General features: G+C 51.3%; 1 protein-coding gene across 2 annotated transcripts; it reads right to left on the bottom strand.

Annotated features, from left to right (window-relative positions):
• Positions 1-311: 311 nt before the first annotated feature.
• Positions 312-22,194, bottom strand: FBXO31 (F-box protein 31). 2 transcript variants are annotated; one of them, XM_048958567.1, is made up of 10 exons: positions 21,798-22,194; positions 16,594-16,665; positions 14,494-14,580; positions 11,455-11,531; positions 10,037-10,204; positions 9,432-9,506; positions 7,744-7,853; positions 6,921-7,074; positions 5,973-6,337; positions 312-4,821 (listed from the first exon to the last, which is right to left on the bottom strand). In XM_048958567.1, the coding sequence occupies exons 1-10, from the start codon at positions 22,183-22,185 to the stop codon at positions 4,599-4,601; spliced, it is 1,719 nt and encodes a 572-aa protein (XP_048814524.1). In that variant the 5' UTR covers positions 22,186-22,194; the 3' UTR covers positions 312-4,598. The 2 variants fall into 2 exon arrangements, with proteins under 2 accessions (XP_048814524.1, XP_048814525.1); XM_048958568.1 differs by lacking the exon at positions 14,494-14,580.
• Between the last annotated feature and the right edge of the window lie 284 nt (positions 22,195-22,478).

Raw genomic sequence — 22,478 nt, 5'->3', positions numbered from 1 at the left:
TCCACTCCAAAAAGCAGCTGCCAGCAGCACTTGGGTCACTGACAGCGAGCTGGGGCTCCTCCGTTCAGCTGCACAGCCCTACAGACCCAAAGTCCAAACTGGACTGACTTACTACTTAGCCAAATCTGGGTAAAGCAGGAGCTGTGTGTGGCAGGTGGAGGGGGGGAAGAACAGAAAACAGGCTGCAAGGAGCTGGATCCTGCAGCACGAGGTGCACGCTGCTCAGCAAACACACAGCAGGGCGCTGCGCAGCAGAAAGGGGGCCCCATCTGAGGCTTTTCTCTGGAACAAAACAGAAGCAGCAGACAGAAATAAGTTCACAAAACCTCCTTTTTTTTTTATTATTATTATTTGAAATTGGAAAAGGCTCCTTGGGTGACAACAACCAGGTGCAAAAGAACCGCGTGGATTCTGCTCAGCTTTTGCGTCGCCGGGATGGAGGAGGCAAAGCGTCACAAAGTCACACCTGGATTCTGCACGCCTCGTTCCTCTCCAACCCACCAAGCAAAGGACAGCAGAACCCCAACCCGCAGCTGGGGATGCAGGCAGAGCAGCTGAGTGATTCAAAGCTCAGTTCTCACGTTCACGTGGCACGACAAGAGGTGCTGGATGTGCAGTGGCACCGTGGAAGAAAAGCTCACCTTGCCCCTCTGCACAGAGCTGGGTTCTGCTGCTTCACCTTCACTACGAACGACTTCAGAGAGAGGTTTTGATGCTGAGAGCCTGCTGAATGAAGTGGTGAGTGCAGAACACACAGGGCACTCCTGCTTGGGGGAAGTAGGAACACTGGGCAACGAAAGAAAGGGCAGATTGCTTTAATTAAGCTAACGAGCTCAGCTGATCCGAGTGCTTTTTCTGTGAACATCCAGAAGACTGCAATCCAAACGAAAGGCTGTGATCATACGTGTTAATTCAGCACAAATTCAGCAGCACTCACGTGCTATCTGCCACATCTCCAAAGTGTCACTGCCCAACTGCAACACTGCCTGCCTGCCCTGCAGTCCTTTGGCAGCTGAGCACAACAGCTTCTCAGCCACACGAGCACCCAGCTACGAGACAGAGTTAATGTATCATCATTCCCTAAACTAGCTAGCTGAGATAACACACCCCATTTCCACACGACACCCAACACTCCCATTAAGTTTCACTAGTTTTTTTAATTAATATAAAGCAATACGAAGCCATCTTTCAAAAGCAAACACTGAGCCAGCTGCAGCCTTTTCCTGCTGTTTACACCTCCAAGCAAGCTTGCACGTGGATGTGCCCTTTCCCCAGTGCAACTTCCCTGTTTATTTGCCATCCATCCCACTGCACGGCTCAGTGTCACCATGGAGGAGAGCTGGCAGCCCAAGTTACAATCGCTTCCATCCTTTTTGCTCCTCCTGCCACAAAACAAACACCTGACGAGGCAGCATGGACTGAAATAGCACGACCACAGTGCTGTCACAGTGCATTTATAGCTGTGGTATCGGGCCCAACACAAACAAACAGGCTGGAGGAGGATCTCTGATGCCTGTGTTTTCCAGCTGGCCAAAGCTGTGTTTTGACAACACGCAGCACAACCCAGGAGCACAACGCGGTCTGAGCACGTAAGTCATTTGCTTCAAGTTCCTAAATTAGAGTTAATTAGACGCCGTGGCTACTGGGGCAATGCTGCTCTGCAATCTAATTGCAAGCACTGTGTTTGCTGCAGAACGTTGCCACCAGGAGGATTCCTATCCGGGCAGCTTGTTTTCCATGCTTCTCAGCATCTGGAGCCAAGATGCAAAGGCAGCCCTCCCTAAGATCTTCTTGCACAGAGTGAACAGAACCAGGGCACAGCAGCAGCAGTTTGTGACCACCCTGCCAAACGTTGCCACATCCCAACAGCCTGCCAGGCCTCGAGGATCAGAAGATGAACAGAGAAGGGAAAGGAGGAGCATGGATACAGAACTCGCTGTTTTCACTGCCTCTGCTCTAGACAGAACAAAGCCACAGCAGCTTTGCCTTTCATCAGGACTGGCACACTGACACTTTGAGGCCAGGCAGGTACACCACAAACCCACAGAGGCAGAGCTGACACGTGGAAGGCTCCTGCAGCACCTCCCAGCACGCAGCTCTCACCTTCAAAGGCGACGAGCAACAGCCATCCTGAGCGCCCTTGTGCAAGCAGCAAAACCTGGACCGAGCAAAGCTCTCCTGCCACCTGCTGCCCAAGGCAGGCTCTGGCAGCAAGGAGAAGTCGAGCTGCAGGTTACACCTTCTAAAAGCACTCTATGACACAGCAGTGAATCGTATTTATGCTGCCTTTACATATTCAGAGGAGCCAACGCAGCAGGTTACAGGAGCAGACCTGCTGAAGTCAGTGTCTGTACTCACGAGACAGCGCTCCAGGTCCCAGGCCAAGCTCACAGCACAACAAGGCTCATTTTCCATCTTAGAAAAGCAAAAGCTGTTAAGGCAGCTATGCAGAACTGCAGGGTTGTCTCATGTCTTTTCTTTGCCAGGTGAGCAGGGATGCTGTGGGAAGGAGGAACGCAGAAATCAGAACCGCGGATGCAGTGCTGATTGAAGCAGAGGTGGTTTTAGGGACAAGTCATTTTAAACCAGCTGCCCAAGGGGGATTTCTCTCAGCCCTCCATCTCAGCACTGCCTCCCTGCCTCTCTCCCAGCCCTGCACAGCACAGGGGTGAGACCACAGCCAGCCCTTCCTTCTGCCCACACCTCCACCAAGCTGCTCAGAAACTCCTGTTCCAGCTTATTCACCAGGATGGTAACTGCATTTCAGATCCTCTCCTCTTAACACGCAGCCAGCTTTTCCACTACGGATGAGGCAGCAGGGAAACAAAGAAAGAAGTGCCCCAAATCACCTTCATGTTCCCAGAGGGTTGTGAAACTCTACCCAAAGAGACAGGAGTTAATCCTGTGATGGATGTGACCTCCTGCTCTAAATCTCTGCTGGAGACTCAGTTCTCACACAGCCTGAGGGAAAACTCCAGAGCCAGAAATGGCAAAAAGCCCTTCTGACAGGGAGGATGAAAAGCTGCTCCAAGTGCTCCCTAAGAGAGGGCTCAAATCCTTCCTGCACAACACATGCACAGACACATTTACAGACCAAAACCCGCCGAGTTTTGTTAGACAAACCGACCTCAACCCTGGGGAGGAACTGCAACAAAGGACGCGTTTTACTTACAACCAAAGCCTTCCTCACCAACTGCTCTCTTCTTCACACAAAGATCCCAATTATCTCCTCCTACAGAGAGAGGATTAATAACGAAATGCTCTGGGATGGTTTGTAGCACAACTCACAATTTGTAGATTAGCTGGGCAGGATTTTTCTACGGTGCATTGCTGAGCAGAATTAGGGCCTATGGGGAACCTGGCTCTCCTAACAGCAGCCCACAAAGGCATCATGGAAAGAAATTGAGCCCAGGAGATTTCTGTGCTAGCAGCAATCATCTGGGATGAAACACGTGTGGCTAGAAAGGGAACAGAAGGGTCTCGTGAGCAGAGCAGCAGCACCAACCTGTCAGCACCAACCATAAAGTGAGCCACAGAGACACCAGAACTCCTCACTGCTCCTTCAGCCTGCACAGGACAACCTGATAACTGAGGTCACAGCAGTACCAAAGGCAGCTGTGACACTAGCACAGACAGGACTCAAAAGGCTGCATGGGGGCTTATTTCACCCTTGTTTCCACCCCCCCCCCCCAATCAGATTTCAGGCCCAGCTTTCAGACACAAAAGCAGTTCTGAATGCACCAGCTTCTGCTATTCACGTCCACTTGCAGTTCTGCAACCCAGCTCCTGTGAGAAACAAGAACCCCTGCGCTGAGAGAAGCAGCCCTGAGCCCCAGGGACAGCAGAGCCATCGACCTTCAGAAGCCATTCACAGGGGAGCCCTCCCCTTGCTGCCCAGCAGGGGATTTCTCACAAGGAAACGACCCGATCTAATTATACTCAGCCAGAGATGCAGGTACATGACACACCAGCCCCTCCTGATGATGCAGCACCCAGAGAAAGGTTTCTGGAGAGGAGGACGTGCTTGCTCGGCGCCGATGCAATTAACATTAAGCAGCCAGGCAGTCTGCAGCAGGGGATTGAGCAGTTTGCAGGAGGGTAAAGCAGTTCTCCCAAGAGGACAGATAGGCCCAGAGCACAGCAAAGGCTTAAATGACTCCCCTCCCTGAAGGAGAGACTTGCTCCATGGGGAAACTCCTAATGGCCACTGCAGAGGGTTCGTGTCCATCCAGTTAATTAGATGTTCTGTGATCCAACTCTGAGCTTCAGTTATTTTTGTTCCAGTACATTCCTTTTTTTCTTTTTTTTGCAATAAGAAAGCTCCGTGTCCTCCTCTGCAGGATCCCTTCAGCTGTTCAAAGCTATGCTACAGACCAGGTACCAAGGACTGCTAGGGGAGCAGTGAGGGGCAGCAGGGAGGAGAGGGCACTCGTGGGTATTTTACCAGGGGTGTGTACATGGGGGGGGGATAAAAAGGCTTTATTAAAAGTGCATGCTTTCCTTCAGAGGTACGAAGAGCAAGGAATCCCCAGCATATCTCTGGTTGGGGAGCGCAACAGCCTTTGCAGCCCCTAGCCCTGTCCATCCCAAATCACCCATCAAGTGGCCAACGACTGAATGTTCTTCAGCATTTCATCAAAAGCCTCCCGGGAAGGCGCTTCGGCGTTCTGGAAGGAGACTTTGATCCGACTGTAGAGACTGAAGGACTTGAGCTCCAACCAGATGAATCCAAAGCGATCGTCGTCAAAGAGAACAAAAACACCGGGCGTTCGCTCGGGGCTGGTGAAGCCATGGCCAGCGATGAGCCCCGTCCCATAGAAACTGCAGGGAGAGAAGAGCAAAGGAAGGATTGGGAACGGCCAAAATTGCCCAATATTGAACAGTGATAACAAGAATGCAATCAATCCAGTGCCAAACAACGCTGCCTAGTGCTACAGAGCAGGGAGGAACCAATTCAGCTCACATCACAAAACACTGCTGATATCGTTTCAAAAACAGAAAACTATTCATTGCTATGTGTATTTATCTGACCTCTCCTGGAAGCTTCTGGCTTCTAATTAACACCTGCAAAGCGAGAATGAGTTCTTCTGCAGCTCAACCCAGTGATTCAACTGAGATTTATTCACTTCTGCAACTCAGAGAGCGACCCAGGTGCAGACAGCCCTCAAAGGAAAGAAAACACATGGGGAGAGGGCGACCAGAGAGGGAAACCTTGTGACAAACCCAGGGGAAAGGCAAGAAAGGAAAATCTTAACAGGAGCTGGGGAGGAGTAAAGGTCAGTTTAACCTCCAAGCAAGCAGCAGGTGGAGCAGGGTTTGATTCAAACACAGCTTGCGTGTGACAGCAGGGGCCTTCTGGGATTAACCAGCTATTGGTAAGCTTTTCCATGAGCACAGATGTTTGGCTGAAGGTCACCTGCCTAAGCCTCAGCTTCTGGGCTCTGTTTCCACACCTCATTTAGCATGCTGCTTCACTGAGCCCAGGCCCCGCTCCACGAGGCTCTCTGTGTACCTGCACCTCCTGCTTACGGTGCTCAGCACCTTGCAGATTTGGTGCCAAGGCAGCAGATGCCAGGGAGAGGTGGGAGGGAGCACTGTGTTCCCACAGCCAAGGAACACAAATGACACACAGGAACAGGAAGCAGCTCAGATCTACCAAATATAGGAGCTGAGCAGCTCCTGGAGGGGATAAAAAGGTAAAACACAGAAAGGTGCTAACTCTAGGAGTAACAGGATAAAAACAAAATCTACAAAGGAAGCAGGATTGCAGAAGGCAGCGTGGTTAAGAAGGAAAAGGATCAAAAGAGAATAAGAATAGGGCAGCAGAGAAAGAAAGCCTGAGCACAAGGGGCTGGGAGATCCGTGTAAAGGGCAGGTAAAGGGCAAACAAATAGAGCACGTGCTTCAAAGATCACTTCAGTTTCAAGAAGCAAACGGCACAAGCAGGCCACAAAGCAACTCGTCCCCATTACCAAACGCGGCAGGTCCGGGGATAGTCCTCGTTCCTCGATATCACCCCCATGGGCAGCACGAAGGGCTGGGATGCTGGAGCCTTGTCCTGGGCTGCCCGTTCCGCCCCAGAAGCAGTCTCTTCCCCTTCAGCACCTTCTCCTCCTTGGGGCTGTGCAGCAGGTGAGGTGGCAGCCTGCTGGAAGCGATCCTCGTCCTCTCTGCGCTGCTCCTCCTCCTGCTCCTCCCGCCGCACCTGCTCCTGCACCTCCAGGACAATGCGAGAGAGCTCACTGAAATCACGAAGGTTCTCGATGTCAGGCAGCTGCAGGGGGTGAGCCAGGTCTATCTCCACAGTCTGCTGCCCAGCTGGGATGTTGGGATCTCCCTGGAGATGGGGAGAAACAAAGCGGCTGCAGGGCAGGGCGCTGCGGCTGCTTCTACAGAGTTCACCCTATTCTGCACCCGTCAAGTCGGTAACAAAAAACATCAGGCTTTGCTCATCGAATTCTCTGTGCCTCCCACAAGCAAGAGTGTTAGACCGAATGCTACGAGCTAGGCTGTGCTTGCAAGGATGAAAGAAAGCATCAGCACATCAACATTGTGTCAGCATCACTCCCTGCAGAGAGGAAGGAGCTCACCAGCTTGGCACCAGCAAAGAGCTGCTGCTTATTTGGTACCTGCTCCCCTGATGCACGACTGATCTCCAATCATCTGCTACCAGCTGCTCACAGAAAGTAGCTCATAGAGACAGAAAAGGGAGGGAGAGCCAGGTAGCACCATGGAAAGCTTTGCAGAGCAAGTTTTAGCTATGCTGGCACACGTTCAGACCCACTAATGGCATCAACACCCACAAGGAATAAAGCTTTGGGGTCACAGCACCTGACTACCTTTTCCTTTCTCCTGTGGATCCATGGCATCAATGGAAGATTAATTTAACAAACAGACGAGAGAAGGGAAAGCACACTCACAGTGATTTTAGTCCCCTTGGCTTTCCTCCCATGAAAGCTCAACATGACAATCTCCAGCCCATGGCTCCCATACGTCCCCTTAAAGAGACCTGGCTTGATGAGGTCCTCAGGGCTGCTCGGAGGGAGGTAGATGCGTCGGTATGTCAAGCAGTTGCTGTGCAAAAGCAAAGGACAGAGAGGCTAAGAGAGGACTCCCAGACATGAAGAACGTGTTTGCAGTCAGCTCCTTGAGACAGCTCTGGGTTGTCATCACGTCAGAGGCAGGATGTGTGCTCTCAGTGTTACAACGAGCTCCAGATTTCGTCTCAGGCATGTGCAAACACACCTCCCTCCTCTTCTCTCTACCAGTCCCTGCTGGCACACCAGGATGCTCCTGTTGCAAGGCCACAGAAGGCCTCAGAAACCCTCCCTGGCAGTGCTGGAGGACCTAAGGAGCAAAGTGTATCTCAGTGTCTGCTATTAGAACTTTGGAGTGATAGTCAAGGAAAGGACTGTGTCACTTCTGCCTAGTGCACCACAAAGCATATTGTTTAGTAACAAGGCTACCAAGCAGAGCCCCTCAGGATCACAGATACTCACCGTCTTCAAAATGAACAGTCAGATGGCTCAAATACCATGCCTAGCTATTTTAGCAATGGAAGCAGTAATAATAAACCTCCCATGCTGCCCCATATCTTTGGGCAGAGCCTGCAGAACCTCAACAAAATGACGTTCCTCTGGCTGTGAGAGGTCATCGCAAGCATCCCATTTGCAGAAGAAATGATCTAATGTGGTCTGGTAGTTGCAGCAGCCTTAATACCTAAAAAAGAGCTGGTGCCCTTACTCATATTGGCTGGTGTAGATGAACTTCATCAAGATGAGCTCTTGCATGTGCTCATGGAAGATGTCCTCCAGTGTGCGACCCCACTCTTCCCGCAGCCATGTCCGGAATTCCTGTAGGAAGACAGAGGTGTTTCATTTGCAACTGTGCCACATGGGTACAGTTCCCCATCCGAGCACAGAGAGGACACACACTGACAGCTGTGTATGGGGGGGGGCTGGGAAAAGCAAACACTGCTGCAGAGTAGGCATGGAGAATCGTTTAACAGTCGTCATGGTGACTGCACTACTAGCAAGGCTCTGCACCATAAAGATAGGCATCCCTTCACATAAATCCTATGTGAACCAATGTGACTCCTCAGAACAAAAGCACAAGTGTGACCTGTTAGTGCAAATCAGCTGATCTGCTGCTGTGTCCTGATTTATCCTTCAGGAACCCATCTGTGCACCCCTAACAGCCCGCTCCTGTGCCCTACCCTAAACACAAAAGGGGAAGCTTCTGAAAAGCACTGCAGATTTAGGGGGTTAAATCCTGCTCGTATAACAGTGATGCATCTAAAAATCTCTTGAAGTCCCTCCACAGCAGCTCTGACAAGTTAATACCCTCACATGAGTTAGCGTGCCAACAGCTTACACTGAGATAGCAGCCTACCCAGCAACATTCCCAACCTGCTTTATCTTCTAAAGCCAGATCCCCCAATTACCATAATGCCACGCATCCTTAACACGGTGCTTTGAAAGTATTAAAGCATTTCTCATCTGCTGCAGAAGCAGAAAACACTTAATGAAACCTCTCACCCAGCTGTTTCCCATTAGCAGGCAGACATCTTAAAGCACACGTCAGAAGCAAGAAGAGGATCAGGTCTGTCATGCTGAGCGAGCTGGGCTCCTGGCTGCAATGCCTGGAGCAGCTACGAGCTGAAGGCTTCCATCCTGACAGTTACATCTACAGCTTGGAGCAGGCTGAGGTAGGGATCTGCCTTGCTGGGTATGCCTTACACAGTCACGGGGTAAACAAATAAATGGAGCTTTAATCCCTCAACAAAGAAGACAAGCAGTAGAAAGGTGCCCTGCTGACAAGCCCATATTCAAATGCAGCTGGTGCTCAACATTAGGAGAGATCTTCATTATACAGACAGCAGTACTGCAAAGATCAATGACTGGAGAGCGTAGCAGTGCATACTGCTGCCTTTCTTCAGACAGCCCTGCTAACAAACAGGAGCAGCACCACAGCACAGGTGCTCAGGATCCAACAGTAGGGGGGAAAACAGCACCTTGCTGGGAAATCCTAACTCTAAACCTCTGCCTTGTTCAGCTGGATGGACAGAACAGCCTGCTCTCACACGGCTGCACACGGAGGGAGGGCCAGGTGTCCACCCAGGAGCACTGTAAGCATGATGCTGAGCTGATCCCATCCGCTGAATCCTTACATCAAACCTCAGTGCATGCAGGAGCTCCCCAAGATCCTGCAGGTCTTTATGTGTGCCCACTTCAAGCTTTGATTCAAATGAGAATCAATTCCACACACTCGAGAAAAGATGAGAGCAAAATCAGCCTCAGGCTACCAGCTCGTGCTTTCAAGTACGTTCAGATACATGGATCTCAGTATTAGTGACAGGCTTAGATGAGAGAGCAGTGCTTTATCTACAGAGAAGGGACACACACAGCTTAAACGTGGTGCAGCACTCTTACCTCCTGCCTTCCCCCTGACATGCGGTGGTGATCTGTCTGGTTGCATTTGGTGGAGAACTCGTCCTTCTTCACAATCTGTAGTTAGCACAGAGGAGAAATGAACAGGTTGCAGAGCTGATGAGAGCTGCCTGGGATGACTTAACTATGACTGCTTAGAGTAAATGCTTTGCACTACAAACGTTACTGAATCAGGCATGGGAGAAATCTCAATGCACCAGCTACAGGATAGAGAACTAACAGCCCTAACAAACCCGATGCATTCAAATGAAGGATCTCATGTTGCTTCTCTGAGTTGTTTTTCATTTTAAGGACAAGGAAGCAGCCTCTCAAGAAGCTTTACAAAGCCTTCAGCTGAATGCATGATGCTAAGTCGCCTTCCTACAGTCTCATTTAGCACTGGAAAACCAAGCAGGCCTGCGTGGATGCACCCAGCAGCTGAACAAGGCCACTTTGTGTGCCCTTTATTTCAACCTGAACACATTGGTGTTACATCCCAGGGCCATATCCTGTCTTTTTGTTCAGTCTGCTTCTACAGCCAAGGTGCAGACATGCACGCACACCCTGCCCCTAGGACTGGTGGTGCTGCAAATGCTGGAGGAGCTCACCTGGATGTGGCCATTATGAGGTCCCTTATGGCCATACATGCACTCAACCGTTGCAGATTTCCTCTCCATCAGATGGATCCTGAAGAGAGGTTTGAATCTCATCGGGTCATCGACGTGAGGGTCGTGAGGTGGCAGGTACATCCATCCAATGATGAACAGGCCATCCACCTGCAGAGGGATGGGAAACAACACACACAGCATCAGCCTTGCTCACGTCCTTTGGAGTTCACAGCAAACGGCTCTGGCGCCCATCCTACAACAGGGCAAGAGCTGCAGAACAGCTTGCTGCATTTCCAAACTGCTTTCCAGCAATTAAACCAGACCATATGCACTCACAGCACACCCCTGGTGAAGAGGGAGAGGGTTTCTTTATGAGGTTTTTCTGCACCAATGGAAAAATCATCAGGCTTTTATTGTTGCAAAGGACTTTGTGACGGATGCTCGGTGCACAGCATCCGGAGGGAGAGACCACACAGCAAGTCAAGCTCTAATTAGTTTGAGAGCTCCTGCTGGCAGATTCTCAGAGTTCTGCTTCTCATGATTATCTGCTCCTCTTGGATGAGGAATTATTTGGCTCTATTATTCACGGGCAGCACAGGAAGCAACAATCCTCTCAGCAGAGAAGCACAAGCGCCAGCTCTCCTCCTGCAGGTCTAACAGAATCCTTCCCTTCCAGCCCCACAATTCTAGAGAAAGGATATTTTCTGAGCAGAGATTTGAGAGGAGAGCAGAGCAGTGCCACAAGGGAACACCTGTTTTTGTAAGGTCACGACATCATGCAAGCACTTGGAGGTACTCTTCTATCAGTTTATGAAACAGAGCATTGCAAAATCCTAAGGACAGAGCAGCAGTGGCCCTGGTTATTTGTTATGGGTCAGTCTGCCACCACCTACAGCACCCTGGTGCAAAGAGTAAGGGCTTCTGGCAATTTTCTTGCCCATTCTCAGTAATACAGTATCGAGGTTGTTCATTAACTGCTCTCCCCAGCAGAGCTGGGAGGCTCCACGAGCCTTGCATCAGTAAAGGATGGCAAAGTACAGAAAGGTGAGGTGCAAAAACACAAGGCCAAAACCTTTTGCAAAACGTTCAGATGCAGGCAAAAGTTAAACATGAAGTAAGGAGCCAGCACTGAAGTCTCTGTGGTATCAAAGCTCTGTGCCAGCCACCAGAATAGCAGCATTAGACTCTAAATGAAGCCTTGCCCTAAAACATTCCTCACATCTTCCTGTGTGTTCCTGAAGCTGAAAAACAAAAGGACTGTCTGGAAAAGGAGGTGATGGTGCAAAGATCCAAGGAGCAACGTGGGCACCAACCATGTGCTCGAGTGCTGCTGTTTGGAGCTCTCAACAGCACGCAGATGGTGAAGGGGCATTCAAAAGGTTCAGCCCTCCACCACAGCCCCAGGAGGAGGTACTCACCACCACGTTCAGCAGTCCCCCATAGGGCCCAATGTCCGGCTGCCACAAGCCCAGGATGTGTCGGTACCGGTGCAGCACTGGGGAACAGTGAGAGACTGATGTGAGCATTAATGAGCTCAGGGATTCGAATTTGGGGGGGGGGGGGGAAAGAAAGAAAGGGAAAAAGAGACTTATCACCAAACTGCACACCAATGCCACCCACAACAGCACGGTGAGGAAGTGAATGCTGGTTGCACCCAACCACAGCGAGGCAGTTGTGAACTGAGGCCTCCCATGAGTTCACGAGGATTTCCTGTCCTCTGAAGCCTTGCTGCAACTGCAAGGACAGGAGTTTGTTCCCAGGACCTTACACGAGCAGATACCTCAGTGGGAGACCTCTGCAAATCACACGACATGTCCAGAGCTAAATACAAATCAAGTATCCGCCACCTCCAGCTACCAAAAATGCACCTGATGCCTCACGCTGCAAAGCAACAGAAAATAAAGACACAGAGGCAGTAGAGAATAGGGAAATGTGAGTATTCTGAGTATTTCCCCTCCTTGCAGGGACAAACTTGCCTCCAGAGTTAAGCATCCTTCTTCAAAACAGCCAATAAACAGCGGGGCAAAGCGCACACGCCATGCCAGCTCGGGAGCTGCAGAACTCAAAGCAAGCTGCTATATGTCAGCAGTGCCCAGAAGCTGCTGCCCAGCCCCTCTCACAGCCTGCTGCAGCACAGGAGGCTTCTGCTCCTCATCTCTGAGTTGGGTTCACTTTCAATCACGCCAAAATTAATGGGGAAACAGGAAAACTTCTTTGAAGTGGGGATGATGCCTGCACAGAACCACCTTAAGGGAAGCTCGGAGATGCTCCTTGCCTCCTCTCCCAGCCCTGCTTTTTGCCCATATAGTTTTCAGACACAACCAATAACCTCCATGTGCAGGTGGCACACGCAGTCTAGCACCTTGTGTGGGAACAACAGGTTACTTCTAAGGTTACTTCCAAGACCTCTGTCTCACAGGGATGCTCCTGGCCAACTCGGAAAGCCACAACTTACAAAACCAGCATGAATGAATAATGGTTTTTATTTCATGTCAATTCATACAGGAAGAACTGAGTTTCAGTGCAGCTTTGTTCCTTTAAGTACCTGGAACAGGGAAGACTGTAGGGGTGTTTTTATTACAGCAAAGCAGAGCACTTCCACGGTGGATGAGAACAGCAGGGAGGGTTATCCTGAGCTGAGCCAGCTGGCCCCAACAAGACTCAAAGCAAAACCCTAACTCCCTTTTTCAGGCCTGAGGGAGATTGTTTTTCCCTTCTACAAAGTCTCAGGATTGCAGCTAAACCCACTGCTGAGTTCCAGCCCTGGCTTCCCCATGGCAGGAGACGGATGGATGCAGCAGCTGCTTCCCTCCTCAGAACACAGCAGCACTTGGGCTGCTCTCCAAGGCTTGCTTTCCTCTGCTACGCACCAGACCTCCAATTCTTCTCAGTCCTGAAGAAGTCTGTTGCCTATCCAAACTTCTGAGCCCACGTGCTCCAAGTAGAACAAGAAATACACCCCTGGGAAGCTTCAGCAGCGCTCCCACCCAGTCTATTACCCACACTGCCACACACAGCCCTGCAAGCCCTTCAGATGGAAAAGCAGTTTGGGAAAGGCTGGGGTGAGCAGTGAATGCCTCAGCTCCCATCACAGGAGCTGCCTGGGCAAGGTCTGATGCCTGTGCTCTTCACCAGAGGACAAGGAGTGACACAGAGCAAACGCACAGCGATCCAAGCAGACACAGCAGAGCTGGCCAACAACCACCATCGGTGTGGGAAGGCACTCACAACCCCAGAACGGGTTATTAAATCAGGAGCATGGCAGATGCTTTCATACACCTCTGCTTTAGCTAAATCCCATCACACTGCCTGCGTCTGCTTTGAGGACAAGGCAGAAATAAATGCAAAAACCCAACGAGGGATCAAAGCGAGATGTCTGCAACCAAACTGAGCTGGAAGCATGTAAGCAGCTCTCAGCCAGTGGTAACTGCTCAGAGTGGAGTGAGCAAAGCATCACCAAGGAGTGCTGAAAACCTGGAGAAAGCAATCTGAGCTGAGCTGGCTCATGCTGTATTGCGGCCACAATTGACCCTGCTAAGGAAGGCTTAACAGCTTGGGGGGGGGGGAAGGGGAAACAGGCAATGACATTGTAAACCACGCTGGCTGTTCTCCAAGTGACACGCCATGCCTCTACAGAAAAGCAGCTTGAGACTTCAGATGTTTGGGGCTGCAGATGAGGGAACAGCACAGAATGCCATTTCAGAGCCACCACAACCAGCTTGTTCAGGGCAAGCACCCAGGCAGCAACCTATGAAAGCTAAAACTTTGTACTGATTCCTGCAGCAGAGCTGTCACTGCTTCCCTCCTGTGACCTGTATTAAAGACAATGTCAGCATGGCCTGCTGTACATCTTCTCTGAATGGCCCATGCTCAGCTCTCTTCTTCAGCACAGGTGAGTGTGCAGCATTCACTCCTCCCATTAGCACGTGTGGAAGAACTCCATTCCCAAGCACTTGTGAATTAGTAACCTGACTTTGCAAAGTGACCTTATTCCCCTTCCCCTAAGAAGCATGAAAGATAGCTCAATACTCCTTCCAGAGCCCAAGCAGTACAGGCTTCCCCCGTTGGCTTAAATGTGATCAGCACTCCCCTCAACACCTGCAGAAGACTGAGCAGCAAACTGAAGGGTCAGGCTGCTCCACAAGCACTGGCACAGGTTGCCCAAGGAGGCTGTGGATGCCCCATCCCTGCAGGCATTCAAGGCCAGGCTGGATGTGGCTCTGGGCAGCCTGGGCTGCTGGTTGGTGACCTGCACACAGCAGGGGGTTGGAACCACATGAGCATTGTGCTCCTTTGCAACCCAGGCCATTCTAGCAATTCTCTGAACTGCTCATGAAACCCTGCACGCTATCTATCCCAAGATCCACCCCAAAACAATCTGCTCAAAGCAACGTCACACTCCATGCAGCATCTCGTGTGTGCTCAGAGCAGGAAGCATCAACCAGCAGGGTACGTACGGCAGGTGTAAACATCTCTGTACTCCATGTGCTCGTAGTCGGGAAGGATTTTCATAAAACGCCCCGACTTCACCCGTGGGTTTATACCTGAACAGACACAGCAGGGTAAGTGCCAGAGAACTCAGCTCCACCGTCACCTTCTGATGAACCTGGATCAGCTCCCTTCTCCTTTCGCTTCCGGCTGCGGTGCATCAATCAGTGGTTTCCAATTTGCTCCCTCAGGCACAGCCAGTTAGCAGGGTTACTGACACAGAGTTTGGTATGCTCAGCATTACCCAAGGTAACGTTTACAAATGACAGCCTGGGAAGTAAAAGGGGTCCCCCCCCAAAGCTCTGTGGGGGGGACAGCAGTGAGCATCGCTGTCTGACAAGTAACTGCACAGAGGGCAGCCCAGCTCTTGGGTCAGTGCTGCTCCCTAACACCGGATCCCAATTGCCAGTTTCCCACCCTGTTTCCTGCAAAAGCACATTTAGTGCACAGAAAAGCTTAGGTGACATCCCCCAGTAGCTCCAAATTAACTCTTCTGCGATTAAGGAGGTTTATGGGACAGCAGAGAAAATGGCAGGGGGGGTTCACCACCAGGAAACTGTTCCAAACTCACTAACTGTTGGTTAAATCTGAGCAGGAGAGCTAGGACAGCAGACCTTCTGAAGCCAGAGAAGGCTGCCAAGTACACTGACCAGTGCTTGGCTCACCCTGGTTAGCAACCATACTGATTAGGATTGCTGAATGGATAAGGGATAATGCACAGTCCTTCCCCAGGAACGCAGTACAGACTACTGCAGAGGTAATCCTCGTATATCCTGTGATGCTGTGGATGCAGAAACTACAGCAGTGGAAGGGAAGACTGGCAAAATAGCTGCTGGCCCTCAACAGAGCTGTCCTATGAGTCTTATCAGACTCTGGAGATCTGCAGAATGACAAAGGGGCCTCCAGTGCTGACCACATCTACAAGAGCTGGCTCAGCATCACCCAGCCCTCCCATCCAGACCAGCTGAGCACTTTCATCTCGTGTGCACCAACAGAGGCAGTGGGTGATGAAGTAATTTTACCTGAGGATGCTCAGCAAGTCTAATAGAGAAGATTAAAACCCAGAAATTGTTCCCCTCCAGCATGAAAACCAGTGCTTGAGGCAGTCACTGCTTCAAGGCTCAGCAAACAAAGCAAGTGTAGAAGTTGAGATGGTTTTTGGCTCTGCAAAGCCCATAGGGACTTTACAGATGATTGCAACTTGGGACAGTTACTGCTTTTGCTATGTAACACAGGGTCTTATGTGAACAGCCAGAAACCACAGGTTAAATCTTGTTCTTTATACTGAGGACTACAAACCCTTATGAAATATGTGGCGGTGGAACCAAGGTAACACAGCCTGATAGTGCTGATACAGGATCTCCTGGAGGCTGACAGAAGCAACCCTGCAGCTTCTGACTGCAAAGGGCAAGATGTGGGGACAGGGAGACAGCCTCAATGGATCCCTGCCTCCATCTGGGCCACAGCCTGTCCTGCTTTTCTCTCTCAGATGCCCCCCATACCATGAGATAGCAGATGTGCCTTCTGCAAGGTAGGTGCACGCTGAATCTGAGGTGCCACTGCCACAGCCATCCCTAAAACACAGAGGCACCTGAGCAGAGACCAGCCCTGCCATGTCCTCCTCCAAGAGCAGCCTAAAGGACTCCACCAACAGCTCTTTCCCACTGTCAGCATAGAATGGCATCCTTTCACTGGGACCAGCCTTAACTTAAGTCACACTGGGGTACTGGCAGCCTTTAAATAGAGAAAAATATCAGTTAATTCCTCAGCAAGATCTGAACAAGGTAAAAGAAACGGGAAACGACGAAAAACCTTCATTATGCTCCACAAGAAACTTAAATTCTGTGCCTTTTCCCACCAGAGGATTGGAGGACAGATGTCCCAGCTCTCGCTATCTGCCTAGCATTAAATACAATCCCAAACGTGTCAGCTTCACAGACGCCTTTGCCATTAGAAAGCGAGTCTGAATAACTCCCACTGTCAAAGCCTAATAAATATTCAACACGCACACGCTTTCCAAGCTGGTACTGAGCAAAGACATCCAGCTCTGTAGCAGCTTCATCACTTACGTTTGGCATAGACATCCCTGCAGGACACGCCTGTGATCTCCAACTTGCGCAGGTTTTCACACACGCCGTACTCTGCAACGACACAGATAACAGCGTCAGCTCTGGCATCCAGGCCTTTGCTATGCAGGATTGACAAGGAGATGGGAGGTGCACTCTTGCAAGCTGGGCCATCAATCCGAGAATCTCGTTGCTGTTTCTGCAGAGAAAATGAAAAACTGGAGGTAATGGCATCGCAGTTTGGGGATCCAGCACTTCCCAAGGGATGCCTGCAACAAACACACAGCACAGCAGAGTGACAGAGGCTGACATCTACACTGCAAGGGGTGTGAAATGTGAGAGACGAACTCATTACAGCTCCGAATGCGTGCCCATTTAGATCAAATCATCAGTGAGTAGTAATTATTTACTCCCACTGAGCCGCCCAGCAGAGAAAGCTGCTTATTAGGATCCCAAGAAAAGGTCACGGACTTCAAAAAGAATGAAATGGAGCCATAAAACAGACATCAGCGTGTACAAATATGGCTACACATGAAAGGGGATCGGAGGAGATGGGGCTGCCCAAATGCCTTTGATTGCTCACAGAGCGCCCTGAAAACAAAGCAAGCCACAGACCTTAAAGGCTGCTTTGAAGCACAAAATGAGATCATCTCGTTTTGTTTTTGCTGGAAGTCAACACCAAAACTTCTAAGAAATTCTAAGAAATAGAAGCAAGGACTGATATCTCACTGCAAGGAATCCTTAGGAAGGCAGAGGGAGGAAATGAGAGGAGGGAGAACCCAAAAAACCCATCAGCAGCAACAAACACGCTGCTGCAGCACTCCTGTTAGATCTCAGCGTGCAAAGCCATCCTCCTCAACATCAAAGACCTCTACTGCAGATCAAACACAGCTTCCCCCAGCAGTGCCAAACACCAGGGCTGCCAAGCACTGCTGCAAACTGAGGATCCATTTTTCATACAGGAGAAAAGCAGAAGCGTCCCTGAATGAATCCACCATCATTCAGGCTATAAATACAGCACTTGTGGCACACGTGCGTGATGATAAAACAAGCACACAGCTCACTGTCAGCCCGCCTGTGGGGAACACACACTCTGCATTACATTGCTTTGGGTGAACAGCGAGTTCAATCGAGGTAAGAGTGGGCAGGAGGCACAAAGGCATTTTGCCCTTCATTAAAAGAGGCAGGAGCCCGTGGCAAAGCTCCTGCTGACTTCCACGGCAGAAGTCACAGGAAGCTCAATGCATCAAACACCAGGCAGGATGAGGAAGCACAATTAGGCAGACAGAGAGCAGCAGACAGAGTGTGCTTGCAGGAAAGCACACCCAGGCCAGCACCAACAAGCCGCTCAGTGCTGGGCTGCAGCCAACCAACCCTGCACAGCCCTCCTGCAGGTCTGTGAAAGCAGAGCTGAGCTGGAGGCTGCACACCGAGTGCCCTGCAGCCATCCCATGGTTGTCCCCCCCCTGCCAGGCTCAGGGAGGCTCTCAGCTGCTGCCCACGTGTGTGCAAAGTGGGTATGAGTGCCTAATAACTGCATCAAAGGGGCAGAGGGAACGGTATGTGAAAGTCACAGACCTTTGTAAGCTGAGGGAAGCAGGGTGGTTAGAGCTTGCTGTTTGTAAACAGCCCTTCCACCTGGCCACAGTGTCAGCAGGACGCAGGCTCTGTGCAGCAGGCATTGCAGCTAGGTTACGTTCAGCCTCATGGAAGATATTCATACTGCATCAGAAAGGGAGGAGACACACAGAGGATCCTGCCCAAACAGCACCTCTCCACACTGCCAACAGCAATGCCCACATAGAGCCTTCCTGCAGAAGCCCTCATTTCTCCCCATTTTGTCTCCTGCACCCATAAGCCACTCCAAGGGCAGCCCCAGAACTGGTAACTGCCTGCACATACCCTGAACAACAGAGCGTGGTGGCATGAGGTTTGAGGTCAGAGCTCTATCTCAGTTCCATGCAAGTGCCCTTGACAACCTGCAGGGAAATTCTACGAAAGCAGAAACACTACAGAAGCTGCAAACCCCACTTCTCTGCAGGTAGGTGCCCTTAAAATGGCCTTACCTCAGTGCTGCAGCTCACTGAGTCAAGCACCCTAAGGAGTTAACAGCCACAGAAATGCACACGGTCAGAAAGAATCCTGCTTCAAAAGTAAGGATGGAAATTGGTTTTGAAGCTCTTCCTTGACCAGCTGCAAAATCTGTTTTATTAGGTTTATAATGAGTGCTTGCTGTGCCAAACACGGTGACACGGTGCTGTTTCCATGGCCACATGCATTGGAATCAGAAAGGCTTGGAGAGGTCTAATGAATCCCACTAATACCTTTCTAGGTGCAATCTATTCCCTGCTCTGCCCAGGGCAAAGAGAGCCCTCCTGGCAGCTGTGCCATCATCTTCTGGAAGCAGGGAGTGCTTCCACTGTATTTCAGATAACACAATCACAGATGACACCACTGCTTCCCCCTGTGCCTCTCTCAGCAGCTCCAAGCACTGCATGTGGACACCTGAAGCTCAGAGGGAATTAGGATGCCTGGTACAGCTTGACACCCTTACCACTGCTATGGTTCAACAGTGCCTTGGCCAATCATGTCTTCTCATTAGTCCTGAACAAAGCTGTGTTTGCAATGCCATGCACAGAACAGAAGGCATAGAAACTTATTGGATTATTTCAGACACCACAAACATGGGAGATTCTCAGGTCAGCACTTCTGAAGGACAAATTTGGAATTGGCTTCTTGCTTCCAAAGGCTTCCAAACGCTTCTCCCAATGGAAGGCTTGTAGTGACCGTAAGGAGGAGCTGTGATCTGCAATGAGTGAAGGCATTTGTGGAAACCCCAAAGCAAGAAAATGAGCGGCTTCAGACCTGCAAGCTACAAACAAACCTGAGGGAGAACCTCTGAAGAATGGCCAGTGCTGTGCACCTGCCACCAGCAGCGAGGAACAGCAAGCTATTGGCTTCCAGACAGCACCTGGACCAAGAACAAGGTGAGAGATGGAAAAGCACACCACAGCTCACTAAAGTGCTAGTATGGTACACACCATGCAATTCGGGGCCTTGTGACATATGAAAACCACATTGTCATTTCCTAAGGCGATGCACTATAGGAAATAGTTCCCACTGTGGGAGCCCTGGAAGAGCTGAATTCCACCCAGCAGCCCTCACTGAGCACACACAGCAGGCTCCCATGCTTCTCCCCAGCAACTCTCCAAGCCTTGCTCAAGCTAAGCATCCTTAACACCTTGAATGACACTTCTGCAGGTCCAAAACTAATGAAGATTGCTGTTACAACCCAAAGCCTTTTCAGGCACGTTCTGGAAGAGGTTGTTCTGAACCCCTGCTCTGTTTCTAAGCATTTTGCTGCTCCTATGCTGCTTTAAGGTAAAAGTTGTGGCCTACAAGGTGCTAATGAAGGTAGGTCAAGCCATGAGCAATGGTGCTTTAATTCAGCTCCCACTGCAGAGATCAGCAATCTCCTATTTATAGACAACACGAAAGCAACTGCAATCCTCTTCTTGCCAAAGAAGCAATTCAAAGACATTGTTTACCCCAAACAGTTGCAATGATAAAAGGACAACAGCCCTAACAGCCACAGCAGCAGGGTTACACAACAGCTTCTGCTTAATCCCTGCGGTCTCCCCATGGACAACCAGGAGAAGCCACCCCTGCCCTTTCAGGACAAGGCCTCTGGATGTTTGGACCATTCACAACAGTGTTTTCAAGACTATTCTAAAAGTGAGTCTGCTCACAGCAGTACAAGAGGAAAACACCAGTTCTGAATGGGCAAAGCCAGGTGTTTCCCACCCCCAGCACTGCTGCTGCCCATGCTGAAGGTACAAACTGGTTCACACAAAGCACTGCAACAACTCTCTCAGTGATTAACCATTGCATTTCATTTCAGGATTGTCTTTCTTTTTCATCTCAAATAGTTTTACACACAGACAGTCACAGAGACAAAGCTGACCACTAATTCCTTCAGAGTACAGCTCCGGGGCATCATCAGTAAGCTTCAGACTGAACAGGCCAATATAAGGGGTATGGTTGGAGGGGCACACCTATTCTCACCCTATTCCTGGCACCTGCCGTTTTCACAGCAGGACACAAAGGCATACATTCAATGCTGCAGAACCACCACGATGGCAATCACTTCATGCTTATGTGCAGAACTGTGCAGGTGAAAGTCCAAACTGAGAGCAGCTCAGATTGTGACTGATTAAAAGGCTGCGGGAAGCCTCATAAATGTCCAGCTTTCAGCCAGGAACCTGGTGCTTATTTGGGCCTCACAGCTTGCACGTCATGCCTTTGGTACAAGAATTACCTCCATCAAACCTGCCGCCCACCAATACACGCTCTGGCCACAGCTGGAGCTGATACATCAGAAGAAACACAGTGTGGGAAAGAACAGAAATTCGGTCTGAAGCACCTCTCACCTCATAGCTAGCAAGGAGTATAAGGAAAGAATGGATGTTATTTGATTAAGCTGTCATCAAGAAAGTGTTGAAGTTATTGGGATCACTCCCTGCTGAGCACAGAAATAAGAATGCTTTGGTGTATATTTTACAAGTACAGCCTTTGTACTGTCCAAGGGTTCTTGGGTAGTGCTGATAAAGCATGAACTCATTCCTGTAAGGTTTAACGCATCCTGCTGCCTATAGCAGACAGCCTTTCTGACACACCTACAGTTCTTATCCCTGCTACCAAAACCAGAAAAACAACAGTGAACACAAAGGACTTCATGAGCTGGAAGCACCTGGCAGGAGAGCATCACAGATGAGGACAGCAGGACCACGCGAGGAGGGTGAAACAGCCGCTGCGTTAACAAACAGGGGACAGACAGACAGACACGCTGATACCAGGTAAAGGTGAGGAGTGAAACTGCAGCACTGGGCCGCAGCAACACAGCCCGAGGCAGTGCAGAGCACGGCCCATTGCTTGCACTGCTGCAATGCACATGCCAACACGGTGCTCGCATCACCTCCAGACCCCCAGTGCTCCCAGACGGACACCCAAGGGCTCCTTCCTCCCCCAGCACACTGACTGTGCACCGACTGACCATCACCCCTTCCCACCGCCCGAAATTCCCCTCTGCACGCCTTCCCAAGGAACCCCCTTCTCCCAGGATGTTCCCAGGCCCTGCACCCACCGGCCCCATCTCCTCCCCAGCCACCCCAATGCTCCCCATAACCCCCCCCCCCAGCAGGCGGTACCTTCCCGGCAGCGCCGCCTCCAGATGGTGTCGGTGCGGAGGATGCGACGGAAGGTGGTGCAGACCCGGGCCAGGCTGGGCAGGTCGGTGCCGGGCAGCGAGCCGAAGATCTGCACCAGCAGCTCGGGAGGCAGCTCCAGGAGGGACATCGGTGCCCGCCCGTTCGGACCCACCTCGGCGGGGTGCGGCGCGGGCCTGGCGCACTCGATGCGCTCCGTCAATTCGTCGTCCTCAGCGGAAGCGCCTCCGCCGCCTCCAGCCTCCTCGGGGTCCGTGTCGGTGTCGGGCTCGCTGTCCCCTCCGCCTCCCCGCCGCTGTTCCCGTGCCGCCCCGCGCCGGCGGCAGCCCCGCGCCGGGCCGACCCCGCACAGCCGGGCACACACCGCCATGGCCGCCGCCTGTCTGCGACGTGGGGCGTGGCGCGACGCGGCGCGGCGCCGCAGGACCCGCCCACTGCCAGACGCGGCCAATCGGAGCCGCCCTCTCCGCTTGGCCACGCCCCCTCGCCGTGTAACGGACGTGCCGCCGCCGTTAGGCCCTCGGGGAGCTGTGGCCGCCGGGGAGGGCTCGCCCGCCCCCTTGCGCGCGGGAGGAACGAGCCGCCCGGCCCCGCGCGGTGCCCTCCTGGGCACCACCACCTCGCGGCACCGACGGTGTTGTCACGGAGCCCCGTCGTCCCGTT

The sequence above is a fragment of the Lagopus muta genome, chromosome 12, assembly GCF_023343835.1.
Source record: "Lagopus muta isolate bLagMut1 chromosome 12, bLagMut1 primary, whole genome shotgun sequence".
Classification (NCBI taxonomy): Eukaryota; Metazoa; Chordata; class Aves; order Galliformes; family Phasianidae; genus Lagopus; species Lagopus muta.
Note: the sequence above shows the minus strand (reverse complement) of the source record. Positions and strands in the feature narration are given on the sequence as shown.

Bases quoted from the DNA above. Each gene is read 5' to 3' on its own strand.
- FBXO31 (XM_048958567.1), bottom strand. From the start codon at position 22,185: ATGGCGGTGTGTGCCCGGCTGTGCGGGGTCGGCCCGGCGCGGGGCTGC. The intron at 9,507-10,036 runs GTGAGCTCCTCC...TGCTAACTACAG, and splicing joins CTCATAATGGCCACATCCAG to ATTGTGAAGAAGGACGAGTT. The intron at 7,854-9,431 runs GTAAGAGTGCTG...GTCTTCCTACAG, and splicing joins TGTCAGGGGGAAGGCAGGAG to GAATTCCGGACATGGCTGCG.